We start from the raw sequence: 23,984 nt of genomic DNA on the forward strand, positions 1-23,984 counted from the left end.
TATATATTATATACGTGTGTGTGTGTGTGTGTGTGTGTGTGTGTGTGTATGTATGTGTATGTATATATATATATATAATTTATTTTATTTTATTTTATTTATTTTTTATTATGTGTATGTGTGTATGTATATGTATATATGTATATATTGGTGTATGTATAATATATATATATATATATATATCCATTTATTTAAGTACCTATTTTCCTATTTATTTTGTTTGTTTATTTACATTTCTATTTTTTTTTTCCTTTTTTCTTTCTGCTCTGATTATGTTTATATTTAATATAGAATTATATGTTACGTGGTTCAGCTCACTTTGGGAAGGGGTCTATTGAACAGGGAGGGTTGGGTGGTTATTAAAAGTAAAAAAAAAAAAAGAGAAAATAAATAATAAGAGTGATTGGAAAAAGTTGATATCTATAATGATGTTTGGTTAGAAACAGCTGAAAGATGATTTTATGTGACACTTTATGATCATTTCCATGCGGAAGAAAATGTCTCATTTCTCTGGTGTCAAGTATTATACAACATACTGAAGAAAAATACAGTTTTTGTTTTTATTTGTGTGACACTTACATGTCATATTGAATCCGTTTTGACTGTAAACTAAAACAAAGCAAAGAGATTAAGTTTTTAAATCAAATGTCTGATCATAATTTTAAAAGTTTATTTTTAAAAGACACTGTATGCATGTAATGGGCAGAAACCGACATGTCCATAGAGAGTGTCATAGTTTGATGCCCATCTGCCATAAGTGGGTTGCGGGTCCATTTTGAACCACAAGTTCTGGACCACACGTGACTCTAGCTTTTCAGCTTTTATTTTGAAGTGCCGTTTTCTGCTGCACACTGAGTGACTAACTGACAGCTTCTTGAAAGAGACAGCGAACTAGCTCAACTACATGGCCAAATGAAAGTATGACACTGAATGTATTAAACTATGTGGACCTTGAACTACTGACTAAGAAGAAACCTGGACCCCGTGGCTGAACCTGTTGGGAAGAATAGGAGCAAAAAGCAAAAATAGAAAACAGAAATGGTCTTTTGATGATCATACTTTCACTACAGTTTCAATGTCTTTAACTGTCACAGACATGAAAATATACAAATATTTCTTCTTAATTCAACCTTTCCAGTTCCTGTTACAAAATAAAAGCCCCTTTATACTTTTATTCTGCGACATTAGAGAGATACAAATGTGCTTTTTACTCCACTCTCTCGATGATATCATCATCTTCATGTGATATTTACATCTTTATTGAAGGCACATACAGATCATCATCAACACCATATCTACACTGATGACATTTCAGGGGTTAAATTAGTCACAGTTGACATTTTGTCCCTCGAGTTACAGAATATCAGTGAGATAAAGGAGTGGCAGATAATGACATGGATATTAAGGATCACACTTATTCATTCACAGAAACATCGCACAAACGCATTTTCAAAGTGTGCTGCTGATAATGTGTGTGTGTAAGTACGTGTATGTTTTTGTGTTTTTATCACATTGTGGGGACCCTATCTGGAGACTTACATCGAGGGACATCACAAGGTAAACTGTTTATTTCAGGGTTTAGATTTGATTTCAAGTTTAGGATTGAAATTAGGTTAAGGTCAGACGTTAGAGTAAGCACTGGGGTTAGGCAGCTAGCAGTTATGGTTACAGTCAGAGCAGTGGCTCCCATTTGAATTTAGACAAATAGATGCACAATATAGAAGCTCTGTGAGAAAAGCATGGAGATGTTTATGTGTCAGGTAAATATGAGAAAATATGATGGGGTTTGATGCAGACCTTTATTTATCTCTGCTTCCTTAACATATCTATTTTTTCTGCAGTGGGATGTGCTGCTCTGATTTGTTACCAAGATGCAAACATACTGCTCCTTGTGTCAGATTCTCCCTGAAACGTGGTACTTAAGTAAAATGCTTTTTCTCCTTTTAATGTCAGCAGGACTGGTCCTAATTTCAGTTAAGTCCCTGTTAAAATGTTCTGCACGAAATCCTGACAGTTTAATTGTTGGTTCTTTGTAGATCTGTGGATGTGAATGACTCTTTAACGACTTTAAATACAGATTATAAAATAATTAAGTGACTCAAATGAGACTGTGCACAAAACTTCAGAAAAGAAAGGATGTTGCTTTACTCTGATGGCAGCACTGTGAAAATCAGTTATTGTTTTCTCTTTTTTTTTCAGTAGAATTCATTGTCATTATTTCAACAATATCGGAAATTCAAAGCAGCTACATGTGTCAGTTGCCTCTTTACACTGCCTGTTCAAGGCGGCAACGTTGCACCTTTATTCTGCCTCATTGTCCTGTATAAGAGGTAAAGAATAGCCTTGCCTTTAAACCAGCAGTGCAGGTCGTACCAGCACCGAATCAATGTCTGTGTAAAAAGTTTGAGTCAACAGGACGCGACAAGTGTAACGTTTTGATGACATGATATGTGTGCGACCCACCATGGACCCCAGGAAGAATAGCTGCAGCGACTAAACTAAACTAAACTAAACTAAACTAAACCAATGGCTGATTTAAAAAGCAGCTAGCAGCAGTTAGCGGCTAACTCAAAGTGGAAAAACAGTTACCAAAGCTGTCCGCAAAATGGGAAGACAGAGGTCCGGATACTCCTTATCCTCCAAGTCGACAATAACGGAAATGACTGGTATTGCCATGATATGCTATTGTGTGTCTGTGTGTTTTTATGCGTTGTGGGGACTCTACCTCAGGACTTCCATCTGGGGACAGCACAAGGTAAACTGTTATTTTCAGGGTTTAGATTTAAGTTTAGGGTAAGAGTTACATTAAGGGCAGATGTAAGAGTAAGCACTGGGGTTAGGCAGCTATTCTGCTGGCATTGCTTGGTTCTGTGTAAAAAACAAAGTTGGTGTAATTAAGGGTCTTTGTTGCAGCAATATTGCGGAATTTCTCTGCAGGGTAGGTGCGTATTTCGGAGGGGCGGACAGGAAAATGTTTGGCAACCCCTGGGTTAAGGCCATCGTCCAGGCAATTCATGAGTCTCAATCCAATGTCCTCAGAAGTACAGTAGTACCTATGAGCGTGTGTTTTATGGTGCTGTACTGTGTGTTCCAGCAGTCAGGCAGGCAGGTGTGTAGATCTTCACCGTCTCATCCCAGGAACAGTCCACCACCTGCAGCCAACACAACACAACACACACTGTCAGAGACGAGGTGGGCGTATATCAAACTGCAGGTAACCATAGCAGCAATACTGGCGCTTCAGGTGGTTCTGAAACAATCAGTCGATTAAACCTGAGGTTTCAGAGATGGCTGACTGGCCCCTGGTCTCCACTCTACAGACTAAATCTGTCTTCTGTCTTTCTCTGTCTTTATTTTCTTCAAATCTCTCTTCCCAGCAGCGGCCACAAAATCAAAGGACAAACTGTGACTGTGATTCACCACAAGATTGTTCGTATCAAACAGACATCCCTCATTTAGTGTAATTCATCTTCTTGCTTTCATCATTCACTAATGTACGCTTTTTGTTTTAAGGCAAAAAGATGCAGATTGACTGTGACCTTTAATCATGTTTGTCTTGTGGAAAAAGCCAAGCTGAGTAATTTAACTAGTGGACGGTATTCATTTAGGTAAGACTGTATAAATAAGGACTATGGCTGCACCAAACAATTTATCTAATGATTAATTTTTTGATCATTCTAAAGATATTTTTTTATTAGTTACTACTACTAACAGAAACACATTTCGTGTGTTGATAGTTCTGATATATCATGCTTTGGTGGGGACAAAAGTAAACAGGACGGAGCTGTTGGTGCTGTTTTTTGGTGCTTCTGCTTTCGCTTTGAGTGTGCACAACAGATGTTCTCCTGTGAGAAGTAATTTTCACCTTGTAGGCTTTTCAGCTGCAGCTCAGTGTCTGGAGGAACCCATAATTTCACCAGGTGCAGCCCACTTTATTGTGATGTTCTGATGCACGTTTTACAAATCAAAGTTTTTCGTAATTGATGTTACATCGATATATCGCCCCACCTTTAATAAGTCACTTAACTGTGACACTTATAGTTTTTATTTAATCGTTTGCCTGTAAATCTTTTAAGTTTTATATTCTTATATTTTCTATGTTCGTTGAAGCATGTATGTTTATCCACTGCACCAGTCCAATCTTTGCACCACCGGCTGTTTTTATGTTGACAATTTCCAGCAGAGAACATTCAGTACATATGCTCCTAAAGCTTCTCTCTCAGTTCTGATGTGTTTTTATCTCTAATTGCTGAACATAATAGTTCCCCACAACCATTAGTACGCTCACAGAAGGAATGGGGTTTACACGCCCGTTATCAAATCATAAAGGTTTTTGTTCAGGCGCAATCTCCGACTCCATTTATCCTCCCAACACATAAATAAGATGGAAAATGGCAGAGAGAGGACAAGCATGAAAATAAAACCTTAACCCAGAAGCTTTGCTCTGCAAAGTGGTTACTACTATATTCAAACTAGAATTATCGTCTTGCGGTTGTATGTCACCACGAACATGTCAAGTTACAGTTTAAATCTATGTCAATGAAAACACAGATGCATCACACACATCTTTCCCCCAGCAGCACAGAAGATCTAAACAATCAGCACAGTTTCAAGATGAGTCAGCAAGTCAGTATCTGACCAAATGCCTCCCCTTCTGTTCCTGAGATAGGACGTTGAGTAACAGCCAGAGAAGTGTTTAATGCAGAACATTATGATGTCACAGTGATGTTAACCTTTGACCTTCTTGATATAAAATGTCATCCCACAATCATTTTATCCCAGTAGACATTTGTGTGAAATTTTGTCATAATTTATGTTTTGTGGGGTCACAGTGACCTTGACCATCAGACTTTTGGCCACCAAGTTCTAATCAGTTCATGTTTGAGACCAAGTAAATGTTTGTACCAATTTTGAGTGGGACTGCTATCGATGAGGAGTGGAAAGAAAACTTTTGCATGTCTAGATCATCACTCGAACCTTTGACTGAGTTCCTTTATCTTTTTATCAAAGGGGAATCATCAGTGATGAGATCTCCAGTAGGTGTTTTTATGAAGGTAACATTAGCCTTTGAGACAAGGGGAGACTGCTGAAGACAGCTAACGCCAGCGAGCATTTGGAGTTGTTTTTATATACTTGTGTGGATGGAGATATTTTATAAAAGAAAGGTCGTATGGACGGAATTATTTTGTGAAACAGAAGGGGGAAAAGATCCATCCATCCAAGAATTATCCAATCACCACATTAATGTGGTGGAGGGGTTTGCATGTCCCCATGATCCTGGGAGCTGTGTTGTCCTGGGCTAACAACTCCTGGTAGGGTCTCCCAAGTGGTGGGGGAGGGGCCAGACTGAAAGAGATTCAAGAAGATCTTGACAACTCAGCATATTCAAACTTGAAGTACCTCGCCCGGTATTGGCACCGGGGCCTGGATACAGACCTGGGGGACGGAGCTCACCGGCGAGCATCTGGAGGCTGGGACTTGGGCCATGGGGCCCGGTTGGGCTCACCCCGAATAATTAACATGGAGCTGCCGCCCTGTGGGCCCACCATACGCAAGGACAGGAATCAGGGTCAAGTGCATTGTGTGCCAGGCAACAGGAAGGGGCGGGGCCTTGGACGTGCTGATCCCTGGCTTTGGGGACGCAGGAAAATATAAATTCTCAAAAATATCTGTGCACATGTAGACAAGCTGTAAAGGTCTTGGATAGTCAGTTGGACAATACAGGCGGTTTGAAGATGTCACCGCAGGCTTCAGGAAATTGTGATGGACATTTTTCACTATTTTCTGACATCTTTTAGACCGAACCGTTGTCAATTCAATCAAGGGCATAATTTGCAGCGCTACTCACAAGGCAACATAATTACAGACCAACAATAACAAAGCGAAGACAAAGTGAAACTCAGATCTGTTTTCAGACGACTTTGATTTGAGAACAGATTTCCTCTGCAGGTAAACTAATGTTCTCGGTTGTCTGAAGCTCTTTATTCTCCAAACCATTTCAGAGGATGCAAATACAGCTGTGTTTCCACCTCCTTCTCCTCACTCTATAATCAAGCGGGACATGGCTATCAGCTAAATAACATGCCTCTGTGTGGACGTGGCTATCATCTGAATGACACACTTCCTCGCTGTCATCTGTCCTGGCTGCAGAACACACAGCTCGCCTGATGAGTCCGACCTCTGCTCACAGCGTTCAAAGGAAAACACCGGTTCCACTTCACTTTCAACACAAGGACCATAAAGCCACTTTATTATTCATAAAATTAAAAACATTATTTTATATCGTCACAGGTGTTAGGCCACTCTGTGTTCTGTCAAACAGTGAAACATAAAGGGAGCTGCAGCCGGCTGGTTGGGGAAGTGAGATAAATTCCTGATGCACACTGAGAGAAATCTTGGTCCGTCACTCTGCTGCAGGTTTTTTCCTTCTTAACTTGTTTGCATTTTGGGAGTGAAGGTCCTAAAGGCTTGCTGGCAGCACAGCCAATCAGAAATAAGCTCAGTCAGAGAAAATGTATTAACATGTCAGCAGAGGTTGTGCTATAATTAATTATATTCCATCACTGTGACAGACAGGGGCTGTTAAAAATCTGTCAAAGGTTATTTTACCTGTCAGATTTCTTTCCTGGTGTTACACAGACCTGTTTGCTGTTGTATTTTCTATGTGTGAGTTAAAAAAGGCTTAAAGTCCACGGTACTATAGTAACACAGTGGTTGTGCTTCACAAAAATGTTAAAAAAAAGTCAGTGAAAGATTAAAAAAAATGTATTTTATTCACGCCGGAACATCTGTGTCACTGTTTGTGTTTACTCTCTCTGCTGTGTCACTGTTGCTTTGTGTCCTGAGCTATTCACTTGTATGACTTGTTATCTGAATGGTTGCTTCAGCCTGTGACTGGTGGCTAAAAATCAAGTTTTCTTTGTATCTGTGCAACATTCGACACCCTCCACCCTGACTCCTGGAAGCTCAGTTTTAGATAAGACAGAAACGCTATGCCACCAGGATTACATTTTCCATGAATAAAATATTTTTAAACATTTCAAATCAACTTTCCTAACCGGCAAAATGTTTTAGTTTTACTTAATCAAATTTCACCTGGTTGGTCTGCTCCAATATGAGATACCAGCAGTCGCCTGGCTGTTCACATCAGAAGCACCGGTCAGCAAGAGGCTCTGCTCCTCTGCTCTTTTTTAATCACATGTGGAGCTCTGTCTCTGTGTGCCTGTGAGTGTGTTTGTCTCTTTCACTCCCTGCTTAGACACAACTGACAAATATGTGGTTGGGTTTAGGAAAAAAGAAAAGGATTTGGCTTTACAATCTTACAGGAAGTGGACACTGGCCTCCCGGGTGAAAGTCTGTGGTTGTCGTACCCATCCACCACCCCTCCCGACCCTACCTGGACTTCTGCCTCTTAAACTTTTGTCATTGTCCCCCCGTATTTCCCCCTGACGCCATCAGGCGCTGGAGCTCAGAGCTCTGCACTGCAGCACATTCAGTGAGAGCAACCTAACTGGTTAACATGGCCACAAAAACATATGTGCGGTGACCTACGGATGTTTAGCAGGTACACTGAACAAAAATTCAAATGCAGCATTTTTGTTTTCATTTTTCACAGGTTGAAGTTAAAGATGTAAGACTTTTCTTTAATGCACTCAATAAATTTTTATCTCAAAGTTTTGTCACAAATTTGTTAAAATCCATGTTAGTGATTATTTCTCCTTTTCAGGATAATCCATCCACCTGACAGGTGTGGCGTATCAAGATGCTGATTAAACAGCATCATTACTACACAGGTGTGCCTTGGGATGGTCCCTAGAAAAGTACACCCTAAAATGTGTAGTCAGATCACATGACACAATGCCACAGATGTCACAAGTTGTGAGGGAGCGTGTCATTGGCTGGCATCTCCACCATCACTGTCATCATTGCCCAACACCAGCTCAGATGGACTGGCCACGTGATTCGGATGCCCGACTCTCACCTCCCCAGACAAGTCCTCTACTCGCAGCTTGTTCAAGGAAAGCGTGCCCCAGGAGGCCAAAGATACAAAGATAACATCAAAGCAAACCTCAAGAAGTGCCACATAGGCCTTAAGACCTGGGAGGCCACAGCAACAAACAGGGCAGCCTGGAGACAACTTGTCCGAGATGGAGCTGCGCAGTATAATGACGATCTCCATAGTGCTGCAGAAGACAAGCGCAGACGCAGAAAGGAGATCGCTTCCACCAAAAAGGTTCCACTCAAACCCACAATCGCCACTGCCCACCCATGCCCACACTGCCTCAAAATATGCAGGTCCAGGATCGGCCTCTTTGCCCACCTGAAGACCCATAAGCACCAAGAAGGAGGACAGACATACTCGACCCTGAGTGTCCGCCGATGATGACAACTGCAGGAATGTCCACCAGAGCTGTTGCCAGTAACCTGAATGTTCATTTCTCTACCATAAGATGTAACAATATTGTTTCTATGAATTTGGCAGTACATCCAACCCGCCTCCTAATTGCACAAGTTGGTTACGACAAAAAACTGCTGTCAGGTCAAGACCCTGGTGAGGGTGATTAGTGTGCAGATGATCTTTCCTGAGACAGTTTCTGATGGTTTGTGTAGAAATTCTTCAGTTTTGCAAACCAGTTGTTCCATCAGCTATTTAGGTGACTGCACTCAGATGATCTTGCGGGTGGAGATGCTGGATGTGGAGGCCCTGAGCTGGTCTGCAGTTGTAAGGATGGTTGGATGTGCTGCCAATAGTAACGACACTGGAGACAGCTTATGGTACTGAAATGAACATTTAGTTCAGTAATTTTAAAGCCAATATCGTCCCATACCGATGACATGCCAATATTATTGTGCAACCCTCATGTATTTGGTCAAAAGCTAAAAGTTAAGGCATCACTTAAGTTATTACAGTTACCCTGAGAGGAACATGAACGTCTGTACCACAATTTATGTCAACCCATTCAACAGTTTCAGTCTGTTTGTGGTCCAACCAACCAGGGGACATTGCCCTCCCTCGGGCCCCACTGCTAGTGTGGCCAGAAAAGTGTTTATTTGAGACAATCATCCACGACTCAGCAGCTGCTACTGATCCTACATAGCTTTTGCCAGAGTCACAGAGCGGCAAGCAGCAAAGTTTGAAAAGGTCAAACTGCAGCATCAAAAAACAGAAGAATCTGCGCCTGTTCATGGTTGGCGACCGCATCCCCCTCCTCCTCTGCTGCTGCTGCTGCTCCACTGACAGCAAAGCCACCATGAGACTCCCACTGAGGTGAACAGAGGCAACAACTCCTCTGGTCTGTAAGGGTCTTAGATTGTGGCTCTTAGCTGATTCACTGACGACCATGTGGTTCTGACCCTGGACACACAGTAATGACAACAAACCCTCTGAACTAAGCAACTAAATTCATAGTTTGTTACTACCCTCCAGGACAATGGATTTAATTGTTTTCTAATCTGACATATTAATGTGCTCTGACTTATTCGGTTTCTTTGGTTGGAGTGAAAACATGCAGATGGTTGGCTCTCAATAACATATGTTTACATCGTATGTTTGCTCTGTACACATATGCATTTCATCATCACATTATCACCCTCCCTCCGAACCATCAGGCCGTCCTTCTGCTTGTTTCGTTATCCTGACCGATCTTTGAATCAGTGAGTCAACAAGCTGAACAGCCATACAGAGCATGAGTAAGCAAAGTAGTCGTGCAGTGAGTCAGCCATAGAGGAGAGGAATGCCCTTCTTTAATTAACTTTAACAGCCGGCCGTAATGGAAAGGCACACACACCGGCCAAGACTGCAGCAAAGCACAAAGAAAGAGAGAGAGAGAGGAATGACAAGATGTGTAATGAGGGGAGGAGCAGCGGTAAAAAGGAGGAGGAATACAAGGAAATACAAGACTAAAGGCAATATAAAAGCAAGTTCAAAGTCTGACTAATATTTCACATCTTCTAAAAGGTCTTTTAAAAATTTCTAATAAAGAGAAAAAAGATGAATAAAGCAACAATAATTAAAACACTAATAAGCTTGTAGCAGTTATGTCCTCTCAGGGGAGAGGCACACAGCCGTCATACAGCACAATACACTTGTTATCACTGTTAAATTGTCATGGTAACGAGGCTTTGGGTGACGGCTTTATGACACTTCACCAGTGACAAAGTGAAGAAGGGGTCGTCATGTGCTCAGGTAGTAAACAGATTCATTTTAATGCTTTAAAATCACAACTCACAAATAATGTGCAGTACCACATACAGCAACTACCAATTACCTGCTGTCACTGTACACTTCTGCAAACCATTGGTTCGTTACATTTGTACGTTTCGTACGTATCATATCAGTGTTTCTAAAGTGACGCAGTATATGAGCTGATTTTGTCATTGGGAGGTGGAGGGGATGGTGGATAATGTGACACCTAGCCGACATGCCTGCCAAGCTGCAGACCACAGTTTAAGACCAACAAACGACAACATTTGTTTTTATTTTGGTGAGTCATTGCTGTGTTTCCAGCAACTTTTTAGCCACCAAACATCAGTGTTTTTAGCAACCCATCACTGCGCTTCCATCGAGGATAGTGCGACGAAAAACGGTTGTTATTTAATGTGAGATAGTTACATTTCCTGCCGGGATAGCGCCTCCAACAGCAGTTGCTTCTTACCTAGACACTGCTGCATTTCCAGCCGGGATAGTGCTACAAGAAGTGGTTGTTTTTTACCGTGACACTGTTGTGTTTCGTGTCAGGGCAGTGCCATGAGAAGCAGTTGTTTTTAACTGAGACCACTATGTTTGCTGCCAGGATAAGGGGGAGATCACACAGAAATGAGACGCTAGAAACGCGACGCCAGTAAAACCATTGTTTTCCTATGATACGGCGCCTCTGACTGGCGTTCAAGCGTCTTTTTAGACGGGCGTTTTTCCGGCGTCTTTTTAGACACGGGTTTTTGTAGACGCTTCTTTTTAGACGTGCGTAGACGCTGAAAAGTTAAAATATTTTCAACTTTTTGAGCGTCAGACGCCAGTAGCACCATTCGTCATTGTCTTCATTGGCCCAGGCAGCCAATCAAATCCTCCTTCCTGTTTTGTTGTGGCAGTTATGGCAGTTTGGTCAGTTACCGCAGTCACAACAGTTACGAGCGACAGACAACACAATGCAATCCGAAGACGAGAAATTTATCCTGACAATATTTGATTTTGATGAATTATAAAACACACGCACACCTCAGTACTTGGACAAACACAGGAGGAGACACGCATGGAGCTGTGTGAGCAGCGCAACGAATTTGTCTGTTGAGTACAATGTAATTGACGATGACGGCAGCTAGTTAACTTTCAGACAGTGGGATATGTGAGAGGGCTGGTGACCTTATTTCGTAGTTCACAGTTTTTGTGCAGCATTTTTATGTATGAAAAGTGCTGTATAAACAAAGTTGGATTTGATTTGACAGCTCGTGATAGTTTCATGTAAGCTACTGTCTCTACTGTCTTTGAGGGAAACACTAGATTCAAGGGGAGACATAGGTAGATGACAGGAGGTGTGTGTGTGTGTTGTACATGCACCCCCGCCCCACATGCACTCCTTGCTGTTTTTTTTTTGTCTAGCGCACATTGAATAAGCGCTTCCAGCGTTTCAAGCGTCTTTGAAGCGTCCGCGTTTCTAGCGTCTCATTTCTGTGTGATTGCCCCCTAATGTCACAAGAAGCAGTTGTTATTTAATGTGAGATAGTTGTGTTTCCTGCCGGGATGGTGCCAAAAAAGAGGCTGATTTAAATCAACACTACTGTGTTTGCTGCCATGGTAATGCCACAAGAAGCACTTGTTATTTAAAGTGAGAAAGTAGTTGTTATTTACCGAGATATTGCTGCAATTCCTGCAACAATAGTGCCACAAAAACGATTGTTAATTTAGACGTTGCTGCATTTCCAGCCGGGATAGTGGGATGAAAAGCTATTTTTTAAGCCAAAACAAGATCTTTTTCTAACCATAAGCACCATTTTTTTTTTCTTTTTTGTGCCTAAACCTATCCACACATTAACCACAGCACTGTTGAAAGGTAAAGTTTTAGCATCTCTGCTACATAATAACATACAAATGTAATGTTTCTGTGGTTTGCAGAAACATACAATGCCAACATTTATTCTAGTGATTGGGTTGATCATTTACTTGATTAATCAATTAACTGTTTTTGTCTGTAAAGTCATAAAATAGTGGAAAAGGTCTGTCATGATTTCCAAGAGTCCATGTTGTTGTCCAAATCTTGCTCTGTCCAAACAAAACAACATGTTCAGTTTACAATATAATAGGAGAAAAATGCAGCAAAATACATTTGAGAAGCTGGAATCAGAGATAAATTGGTATTTTTGTGCAAAAAGTGTATCTAAAAATTGTCAAGTATTTAGAGACTGACATCATATTGTGGGTGTTTTTATGGGATTTGTTGACAGTAATAAACATAAAGAGGGTGTTAATGCTTCGTATTGGTACCACAAATACCCCAAAAACATCCTGTGCTGCCATTTGCAGTCGTACTGTACCGCGGACAGAATCACGTATCAGCATACCAGTACAAATGTAACTGTGGCAGTTATAAGAAACAACATTTATAAATGTACTAACCTTCAGTCTTGCAAATGGTTGTCATCCTGCATTCCTGTATGATCTATCACCTCATCCTATCTCTCCCTCACACACACACACACACACCAAAAAAGCAAAGGTCCTGTATGCCGGATTGTGTGTAAGTACGTTAGTGTGTGTGTGTGTGTGTGTGTGTGTGTGTGTTTGGCCAACAGTGCCTTAAGGAGGGTGATCCATCAGGCACATGTGGCTACGCCTGGATAAGACCAGAGACCACACCGGGGAGGAAGTGTGTGAGAGAAAAGGAAAGAGTAAGTGATCAGGGCAAGGAGTGATGAGAAGAAGAGGAGAGGAGATAAGAACATGTCAGCACTGATATCAGAGGAGGAAATTAAAGCACAGGAGCAGACAGAGTCTGGAGGGAAGAACAAGAATGTGAGGAAAGAAAGGATGGAGTGGTGGTGAGACTAGAGACAATCAAGGAAAGACAAAAGTAGTAGAAGAGGAGTTAGATATCCTTCAGTGGGATGGATAGTGTGGCATCGCTGAGTGTGCAGCAGATTAGCCTGATGTCAGGATTACTGAACCAGGCAGCTGTGTTTATGGAAATGATGTGTGAGTTCATTTTAAGTTCTTTCAACAAAATGCTAATGCAGCACAACATTTCCCTAAAAGTCTTTAACTGCATCTCAGCTTTACGTTCGCCACACCTGCAGTGATTCACAAACATTCTGTAATATTTTATCTCGAGGCACAGCGGGGGGGGGGTCTGGTCTGGTTTGGAGACCTCAGAATTGCATCTCTGAATTTTGCAGATGATGTGACTCTGTTGGCTTCATCACACTGTGATCTCCAGCAGGCACTGGGGCAAGTCTGAGGCCCTGGTTCACTGAAGCCAGAAGTCGAAGCTTTCGATGTTCTGGTCAATCTATGTCCCAACCTTCACCTATGGTCATGAGCTCTGGGTAGTGACCAGAAGAATGAGACCACAGATACAAGTGGCCAAAATGAGCTTCCTCCATAGTCTGGCTGGGCTTAGCCCCAGAAAAAGGATGAAGAGTTCAAACATCCGGAGAGAACTCAGAGTAGAGTTGCTGCTCCTTCATGTCATAAGGGGTCAGTTGTGGTGGTTCAGGTATCTGATCAGGATCCTCTTGGGCGCCTCCTGTTAGAGGTTTTTCAGGCATGTCCAACTGGTGGGAGGCTTCAGGGCAGACCCAGAACATGCTGGAGAAATGATACATCTCATCTGGCCTGAGAATGCCCAGGGATCCTCCAGGAGGAGCTGGAAAGCATCACTGGGGAGAGGAAAGTCTGGAGTACTTTGCTCATCCCGCTGACCCCGTGACCCGGCCCCGAATAAGTGGATGAAAATGGATGGATGGAATATTAGTATACTGCCACTAAAGAACTGTGGATGGCCTTCCCTGTCCTCTAACTCAAGCTCTTAAGAGCATTGCTGAGAACTGCTGATTACATTTTCTAAAGTTACATTACATTAAAGTTGGGCTGATTTGAAAGGAATAATGTTTGCAATTTAAAGTTACAATGTGTAATTTACGTGGTTGTTTATTAGCAAATATCAACTATTGCTTTCATAAATATATATTTGCTAAAGTGTAATGCAATTCACATACAAATGGAAGCTTTCTCATAGGCTTAGAATGATTTCTCTATATATACACAGGCAGGGCGCGAGTGGCCGAAAGGGATATACGCGCTTCGCCTTTTGCGTTTGCCTAGAACTTGCCGTCACTGGTGACGGTTAAGGTGAAGATCAATCCGGGGCGCTTCTGCGTGAACCTGCTTTGTACTTTTATGATTCTGTCGCACTTTAAATGGAGGACCACACATATGTTTTGCCCCGTAAGAGGGAAACCACGCCACCAAATAAAAGAAAAAGATCAGATAAGCGAGGACGGGACAAAACGCGAGTGAATATCGGCATTGCTTATTCCAGGTGGAAAGAACTCCTGAAGGAGGAGGATTTCACAAGGGATGCGGAGGTTGCCTGCTTTCTGCTAGACAGGTAATTCAATCTGATATTTTAAAATCATTTTGGCTTCATGTTTGCAACTACTTTTCCCTCTCGTCTAAGTTCGAGTGACGGCTAGGTTTAAGTGCTAACGTTATCCTAGCCTTGGCTAACGTTATCCCAGAGCTACAGCTAAATGGTTAGCCTAGCCTACAGCCTAATCTGTTGATTCCTCTCGCGCTGCTGCGAAGGCTGCCACCCTCTCCTCCTCCTCCTCTTCCCTCTGGGTCAATAGACACACCTCTTCGCCTGGCCGTTCCTGCACCGCCTGTACGCCCTCGCCCCCTTCCTCTCCTGGTCTTCCCCCTCTCCCTCTCCCTCTCCCTCTTCCTCATCTCACTGTGTCCTGTGGAAGAACACTCTGGAAAAGCATATATTATAATTGTACCAACCTATATTTGCTGCACTGTGCCGTGACTATCACATAAAACGTGTTATTTTAGCATTACTGTGCTAATGCTCATGTTACCAAAACAATTAGAAATAAAACACTCCTAACATATATCTCACAGATAACCTATATCTCACTGGTAAGCTATAACATATCGTAACATGGTTTAAATTCCTAAATAAATATTCACCTCGTCGCTAGATACTCCTGAAAAACTATTTCTAAACATTTTTACATTCAGGTAAGACGACACCGCACAGTGTTTGTCTCTACTGCAGTCAGTGGAGAATTTCTCCTACACGCCTGTGTACAAGAAACAAAGGTCAAGGGTCGTTCTGATGAGGATGAAAAGACACAGACACACACGTGCACGTGCATGTGTAACCACCCACATGGAGACATGGCAGCTGCGGTCAGTGGTCACCATGGAGAACAAAGAGCTGACTCAGCCAATTGCAATGATGAGGAAGGAACAGTAGATCACAGCTGTCAATGTCACACACACACACACACGCACACGCACACACACACACACACACACACACACACACACACACACACACAACATGAACTGGAGAGTCACTGCACCGTGACTTCTGAGGACCAGATGTGATCATTAATATTTTAACTCTACAATTATGCGTTTGTTCGTACGTGCTGAACTGACAAAATCTTAAGAATTACAGGGAGTACAACAGAGTAAAAGTAGTTATAGTGTAAAAAAATCAACAACAAACAAACAAACAATTAAGCCTGTCATAATAACTGCTTTTGTTGGAGGATATATCCACTCAGAAATACTTACAGTAAACAATATCATAGCCATTTTGAGACCATTTTATGCCACTGATGTAATGGGTATACAACGTAAGCCAGTCTCATTCTGAAGGTGTCACACAGCAGCGCTTGGGTAGTGACCTCCAGCGTCAGACACTGACGAAAAAAACCCTGTCCTTTCATGTCGGCATGATACTGCGGTGTCAGAGGGAACCATGGCCAGACAACGACATAAGTTATGGGAGCAAAAAGTTTGGTTTGGTGGATGGGTTCAACAACTACTGACTTTCACCCCGGGAGGCCAGTGTTCACTTCCTGTTTGAATGTAAAGTTTAGTTTTTAGTTTTTTGTTGAGGGAACAAAACGTCAATTCATGGTGTTGTAAAAAATAAAAGAAATCATCACTGACCTTCGAAAAAAAACAAAAAAAAACACACATAACACTGGATTACGCATCAGTGGGGAGGAGGTGGGTGGCCAGTTTCAAGTTCCTGAAAGTCCACATATCCAAGAACCTGACCTGAATCCTAAACACCTCCCGTCTGGTCAAAAAGGCCCACCAGCATCTGTTTTTCCCAAAGACCCTGAGGTTCAACAGACACCCTAAACACCTCTTTGATCAACTTCCACCCCTGCACCACTGAGAGTGTCCTGACCTACTGCTGTACAGTCTGGTACTCTTGCTGCACCGCTGCAGACAGAAAGGACTTACGGTGGATAATAAAAACAGCTCAGTGGATCATCAGCTCACCTCTCCTTAACCTAAGAGACATCCACTGGAGCCATTTCTACAAACAGGTGGACCTCTAACATCAGGAGTGACCCCTCACATCCTGGACACCACCTGTTTTCCACCCTACCCTCAGGCAGACTCAGAATCCTACGCACATGAACCAACAGACTGGTTCCATACCTCTGTCCAAGAACCTGACCTAAATCCTAAACACCTCCCATCTGGTCAAGAAGGCCCAGCAGTGCCTGACTTTCACCAAGAATCCAAATGGAAAATTACTGCGCTACACTCCTATGTTGTGTTCACACCGAACGAATTTGAACTCTTGTGTTGACTCGTGTCACTCACTTGAAATCTCTGAATTGATGAATGAACTTCCGCCAGTACACCCTCAGTGACATACGTCATCGGAGGATCTTATTGCTGAATGGCTATTGCGGCGCAAATTGGTCACTGAAGTTCAGATTTTTCAACTCTCTCGATTAAGCGTGTGAGGCGAAATTGCGCTACTTGCTTAATTTGCGCCGCAAAACTTGCGAATTTTGCTTCATTTGCGTCGCGTCTCTCACGTCCATCACACTGCCCGATGGGAATTCATATCTAATTACGTCTTTACATGGAAGTCACTCACGCAAATTGTTTTAGTCACAACATTATAATGGTCAGGGAGAACCATGCTGTTAACACATCTTACAACACAATGGGCAACACTGAGGTCAGCAAGATGATCAAGGTCATATACATATGTTGTGTAAATCAATATTGTAATTATCATGACAGGCCTACAAAACAAACAATTATTCCATCTACATTACTATTAATTATATTCTTCTTATTCACAATATCACTGGGAATATCTTGAGAAAAGACGGTATATAGAAAAAAATATGTATATCGAAGAGGTGGAAAAAATGAGCCAGTGAGAAACAGAGAAAATCAAAGATGGAGAGGGTTGGGGGGACGACACAATGTAGGACAGAAACACTGAAAACAGCGGAGAGATCTGGTGTGTGAGGTCACTGTAAGGTCCTTAACACTGTCACAGCTGTTTGTAAGTGTGTGTGTGTGTGTGTGTTAAACAGCCTGCTTCTCTGTAATGACATGTCTGATAACAACATAACTAACAATACAGCTCATTACTGCTGTTGCCTCTTCCCACACACACACACACACACACACACACGTATTCTCAAACAACAGGAACAATACAGCTCATTACTGCATCTCTCTTGTCGACACAAACATGTACATGCAGCCCGAACACTGTCTGTCAGACTGGAAAGGGGAACTCTGCAATTGGGACAGCTTCACAGCCTGTGATTGGTTGCCGTGGGATACGGACTGTTTACTGTGACGTCTTGGTTTCAACCCCCCGGCCCATGAGGCATTATCACGTACGCACTTCCACCTCGTCATTATCTGCGTCCTGGAAAAGTCCTCACCCGGATTTTCCAGTGAGCTATTATTGGTTCTGTGTGAGAACTCGTGATAAAAGGTGCGTGTTGAGGAAATAAAGCTGTGAAGTGAAAGTGTAAAGTGGAGGCAGAGAGGTTAATGTGAAGGCAACTCTGCAGCAAAAGCAATCTGAGATATATTTTTGTTGTTGTCAATGAATTCCATAAAAAGACTAAGAGCACCTGTAAAAGCTTCTGTGGCTCTCAGCTCCATGCCCATTGAGTCCTACAGAAGAGATACATCTCTGAATACAGAAATAAATAGTTTCAGAAGATCTATACAATCAGCACAGTTTCAAGATTAGAGTCACCAATTTAGTATCTGACCAAATGTCTCCCCTTGTGTTCCTGAGATATGACGTTAAAACATGATGATGTCACAGTCAAGCTGACCTTTGACCTTTTAGATATAAAATTTCGTCACTTCAATATTTTATCCTGCTAGACATTTGTGTGAAGTTTTGTCATCATTAGCATATGACGTCTTGAGTTATAGCCAAAAACATATTATGTGAGGTTGCGCTGACCTTGACCTTTGACCCCAAAATTTGAATCAAATTATTCTGTAGTCCAAGTGAATGTTTGTGCCAAATTTGAAGAAATTCCCTCAAGGTGCTCTTGAGATATTGTGTTCATGAGAATGAGACAGATGCAAGGTCACACTGAGCACGGTTACATGCGCACAATAATCAGATAACTGGGAATAATCAGGTAATGGTAATAATCCGATTTGACGCGTTTACGTGCACTTCAATAATCTGATAATCAGAAAAACCTGGTTTACATGATTCAGTCCTTCAGTTGGATTTCTCCTCAAGTACATGACATAAAACTCAAACTTCCTGTTACAGTAGGTACTCATATCCTTGAAAAACCTCGAAAAGTACGCAAGTCATATATTTGCAAAATAAAGCACTCATCATGCTGACAGCTTATATTCTTACAGTACTGTTTGTTTTTATCATTAACAAATACATGTGAGAGCATTCTAATGTGTAGTTTATCAATGTGGAGCCAATTTTACATACTTTGGGTAGATTCGGAGTAAAAGTACTGCAAAGTGCAATATACAAGTGTATTGTATATAAACTTGTCACACAAAGTGCATAACATATAAGTAAGATAAAATAAAAGTGACAATTTAAACACTGAGAATATAAAAATATATTATTTTATGTAAAATCTTTATCTGAAAGGAAACAAAAGCTGTCAGATTAACGTAGTGGAGTAGAAAGTACAATATTTCCCTCTAAAATGTAGTGGAGTGGGAGTATAAAATAGCAAAACCCGAAAGAAACCAGATTAAAGGGTATACATGCACTGAATAATCTGACTATTGGGGAAAAAGCTAGATGTGTTTATCTGATTTCTCATAATCAGATAATGGCTTTTATCTGATAAAGCCTATCGGATTATGCTGTTTACATGACCACTTGAATAATCAGGTAACTCCAGAAATCAGATAATGATCGTTTTATTAGTGTGCATGTAAACGCGCTTACTGACATTTGACCACCGAAACCCAATCAGTTCATTGTTGAACCATTTGTGACCATTTGTACCAAATTCTTAAGATGCCACATTCACAAAAATGAGACAGACAAGGTCACAGTGACCCTGACCTTTGACCACCAAAAAGTAATCCGTTCATTGAGTCCAAGTGGACATTTGAGCCAAATTTGAATAAAGTCCCTCAACCTGTTCTTGAGATACTGCTTTCACGAGATGCAAGGTCACAGCGACCTTGACCTTTGACCATCAAAATCTAATAATTTCATTGTAATTGTAATTTCAATTTCTTTGTGTTTTCAACTACCTGAGATGCCCCCCTCCCGCTTTCTCACCAAGATACCAGGTCCTTTTGTGTTTGAAATTGTGATGTCTAGAATCTTAACCTCCCACCTGGATACAAAACCCTGCAGGATACCCCAGGTGTGAAACACACCCTAGGGGGTCGGTGCCAATACCTGCAGCAGACAAAAGAGTGTGAATCACACCTTAAGAGGCGTTCCTCAGGTATAAATGTTTAGGCCTTCCCCTGCTCGAGGTCTTTCTTCATTCTGACCGCTTGTGTGTTGATTGACCTTTTCTTTGCAAAGAAAATAAAAACCTTGTCGGCAGGCAGAAGGCTCTTTCTTCATTCTTCACCAGCAGCAGAGAACTTCCACAACAGTCATCCTCAAGTTTCAACTTTAGTGCAAATATGAAGAAATTCCTTTGAGGTGTTGACACAAATGAGACGGAAAAGGTCACAGTGACCTTGACCTTTGACCTATGAACACCAAAAACTAATCACTTAATTGTTGAGTCCAAGTGGACAGAAATTCTCTTGAGGCGTTCTTGAGATATTGTGTTCACAAGGATAGGATGGATGGATGGATGGATGGATGGATGACCCCAAAACATACTGCCCACTCCCACAGCTATACGAACGTGGAGGCATAAAAAGACACTAATTTCCTAAAACAGCTGCTCAGTGAAGTTTTTATCAAACAAACAAAGAAAACAGTGCAAATGTTGGGGACTATTTTCAGCGGCGGATTAATCCACATTTGGTGCTCTCATGAGCATTAGTGGCAGCAGGATGGTGTGTGTGGGATTGAGTTAAAATACACTACAGTGTGATGAAGGAATATGGGCTTTGTTGCTAATAAGAAAACACTATATCCTCAGACTCATCCACTGTCAGAGCAGCAGCTTCAGAACCAGGGACAGCTCCACATCCGACTGATTTGTACATTTCTCAAGGACAAGCTGCAGTAATCTGTGAGGCAGGTTTTGTCTGAGGTAAAAAGCATTAAAGACTGTGTCCAAGATAAGAATTCACATGCTGCATAGACTAAAATTTAAAGGATCACATCAGGGATTTTACAAGTTTTAGCTCATCGACTGAAACAGTGATTCCCAGACGTTTTGGCTTGTTGCCTGGAGCAAAGTGATCAGGGCTGGGAATCAAGAACCGGTTCCCAATTGTTCAGTCCATTGGAATCATACGCCTCTGAGCTTATCAATTCCTTTTATTGATGCACGCATATTTTTTCTGACATTTGCACATTGGAAAACAATGACATCAAACTCATGTGTCTAAACTGCTGGAAACTTGCAACAAGAGGAAGTCATGGCGGGGAAAAAGAAACAGTCCAACATGTGGATTCATTTCAGGAAGAAACACAGATGCTGCAAAATTCAACCTGCAGAGACTTGATTGAGATAGCTCAGCTAAATATTTTGTTGCCTTAAAAGTTGAACCACTCAAGCAGAAGCAACAGATGGTCACTTCGATTGTTCAGTCCATCCGTCACACACTTGGGTCCAGAAACAAACATCTTGCAAATAAGTCAAACTGCCCTCAGATCTAGAGTTTATATTCACAGTGCCCAGAAGCTGATGTTTTATTATTTGTGACTCAAAACCTTCTTCACAACACCACTGAGTCGACTCACATCATTGGGTGTTGGCGTCTCGTGGAAAAGTTTCCAAACCTGGCTCTGCTGGTTGATTTTCACAGTGTTACTGAAATGAAGTGAATCCGATATCCACCCTGAAGGTGGGAAATCAATCTCAACCTTAATGGTACGCTTTGGAAAATGGTGAGCAGTGGTGTTATGCATCATTTGTAGTTAATGGGCTAAAACATGCAAAGCCACTCTTTTTCTATGTGAGTACGTGGACACATGAAAATATATCACATTATAAAGGCTGCAGGCATTTTTAAAGCCGTTCTAACAAAGCTAAACTTTCCTTGAAGAGTTTCAAACTGATGTAGTAACGGCCGGGTGATAACCTCAGGTCACAGAGGAGTCTTTAACACTCATTTCCCAAATCACAGCGCCCATCCCAGAATGTTTTTTGTTTTTTGTCACTGTTTCCCACGCATTTATCCGCTGACATCAGGCTGATCTCAGACACCGCCTTTCCAAATTAGCCAAAAAACTGGATTAGACGCAAGTGGCCTTTTCAACTCCCTGCTTCTCAACCCCGACGCACAGCTGCCAGACAGCCCTGCGTTACTGTGTGTGACTGCGTGTGACTGTGTGTGGGTTAACCTCGGCCTGCTCATGTGCAGACACTTTGATGGATGGCCCCATTTTCCAGAACTACCGCGAACACTCACAAACAGATAGAGAACCGGATGTAGACACGGTGACTCAGTGGTCACCCACAGACTTGACGGGAGGACAAAGAGGTGAGAAAAGGAAGAAAGATAAACTCCTAAATCTGGAACACAACTCGGGGAAATGCAAATACTGCAGATTTTCTTTTTGTATAATAATTATTTATTACTATCAAAGATGCAAATTCAGAATATGATAGAAATACACAGTCTTAAGGCTAACTCTCGTTGTAAACCAGTCATCCATCTCTCTGTGAGCTCGGTTCCGGTTTTACTTTGGGCATACAGAGCGACAGTCGGCAGGAAATTCATGAATTAATAGAAATAAATACCACTGTTTTCTGACTGTGCAGTCCTCCTTGAGCCTACATATAAAAAATGACTGACCTTTGTTTTTACAGGTCTCTTAACAGATCTGTGGTTCCTTCACAAGAAGGACCATCTCAGCAGGTTTATTTCCCCCAAATATGTGAAGTCTTCTCCATGTCCCTGAGAGTGAGCCAAGACATCCTGAGAAGGAAGCTTGTTTCATCTGTTTATATCCATGTTTTAATTATGCGAACAATAATCTTCTGAAAAAATCAAGAGCGTTGCTTTTAAGGTCGGGTTATGCTAGAAAAGAACTACCTTTTAGGATGTTAAAGTTTATACTAATGCCTTTAATCAATGCTGTACCTACGGAGTAGGATCTGTGTAGCTGGGTACCCTACACTGTAGCCTGGCATGTACCGCGCCAGAAATTTAACTACACGTTGCGACGGTGCAGACCTCCTTTTTAAAACCATTTCCCTTCCTCTGGTGGAGTGTAATTGCACCTCTAGTATCAGCAGCATCTTCACCACAACAGTCCAATACAACGAGATTTGCACCTTGCTAAAGACAGCGATCCATAAATATCACTGCACTACTCCTGGCCCTGACCTGAGTCCACTTTGTTGCAGGAAACCAAAGCAGGAGCTGCAACAACACAGCTCCAGTCATCACAGGGTTAAGCTCAGGTGGTAGGTTTCAGAACGATGTCTCTGCAATGTCTATGTGAACTTTAGATAAGGTCAACCTGTGTGTGTGTGTGTGTGTGTGTGTGTGTGTGTGTGTGTGTGTTACCTGGTTGGGGATATGCAGGTTGAAGTCTAGTCCACAGACAAACTCTGAGTGATGTTCCACAGTGTCCAGAAGAGGCTGGTTCCTACTGTAGTCCCAGAACCTACAAAGACACACACACACACACACACGACTCATATGACACATATGACTTACATTACACCAACAGCTTTCTAAAAGATTAAACAGTAAAAAGTCAAGATCCTTAAAATGTAGGTAAAATGTAAAATAAACCTTTGAACAGAAAATTTTGACATTTCATAGTTTTGAGTTTCTGAAAAGGAGAAATTATCACAGATTGTTTTACATGCCAATAGACCCCACGAAAAAACTGAAAAGAAGTAGGGGTGGGCAATATGTCAAATATACTTTATGTATATATGTATATCGAAGATATCTATGAATACACTCTATATGAGTATATTGCAAACGTTGAGTATTAATTGTCACATTGTTTTTTTAAGTCACCAGCATGAAACACCTGTCGGCGTTTCCGTTCTCTCACTATCTCCTGTAGCACTCTCAAACACACACATAACGCACAAGATTCACAAACATAATACGTCACACAAGTATTGTGATACTATTGTATCGTTGCTACGATTCCCACTAAAAATATCGTAATAGTATTTTTAAACCGATCGCTCAGCTTCTAATTAAAACAGTTTTAAAATAAAGACAATAACTGTGAAGTAGCAGAGAAAATTTTACATTAGTTTTGCTCATCACCTTCCTGTTACGGTCCGGGAGGCAGACACCGTCTCCACATTTAAGACTAGACTTAAGACTTTCCTCTTTGATAAAGCTT

General features: G+C 41.7%; 1 protein-coding gene across 4 annotated transcripts in view; it reads right to left on the minus strand.

The window, feature by feature from the left end:
• Nucleotides 1-1,237: 1,237 nt before the first annotated feature.
• pex7 (peroxisomal biogenesis factor 7) overlaps nucleotides 1,238-23,984 on the minus strand; it is an 86,172-nt gene continuing 63,425 nt past the window's right edge. For all 4 annotated transcript variants that reach the window (XM_050057953.1, XM_050057952.1, XM_050057951.1 and 1 more), the window contains exons 10-11: nucleotides 23,180-23,279; nucleotides 1,238-3,152 (exon numbers count right to left, since the gene is read on the minus strand). In XM_050057953.1, coding sequence (XP_049913910.1) covers nucleotides 3,069-3,152; nucleotides 23,180-23,279 — 184 coding nt within the window. In that variant the 3' untranslated portion in view covers nucleotides 1,238-3,068. The remainder of the gene's footprint in view (nucleotides 3,153-23,179; nucleotides 23,280-23,984) is intronic.

The sequence above is a fragment of the Epinephelus moara genome, chromosome 12, assembly GCF_006386435.1.
Source record: "Epinephelus moara isolate mb chromosome 12, YSFRI_EMoa_1.0, whole genome shotgun sequence".
In the NCBI taxonomy this organism is placed as follows: Eukaryota; Metazoa; Chordata; class Actinopteri; order Perciformes; family Serranidae; genus Epinephelus; species Epinephelus moara.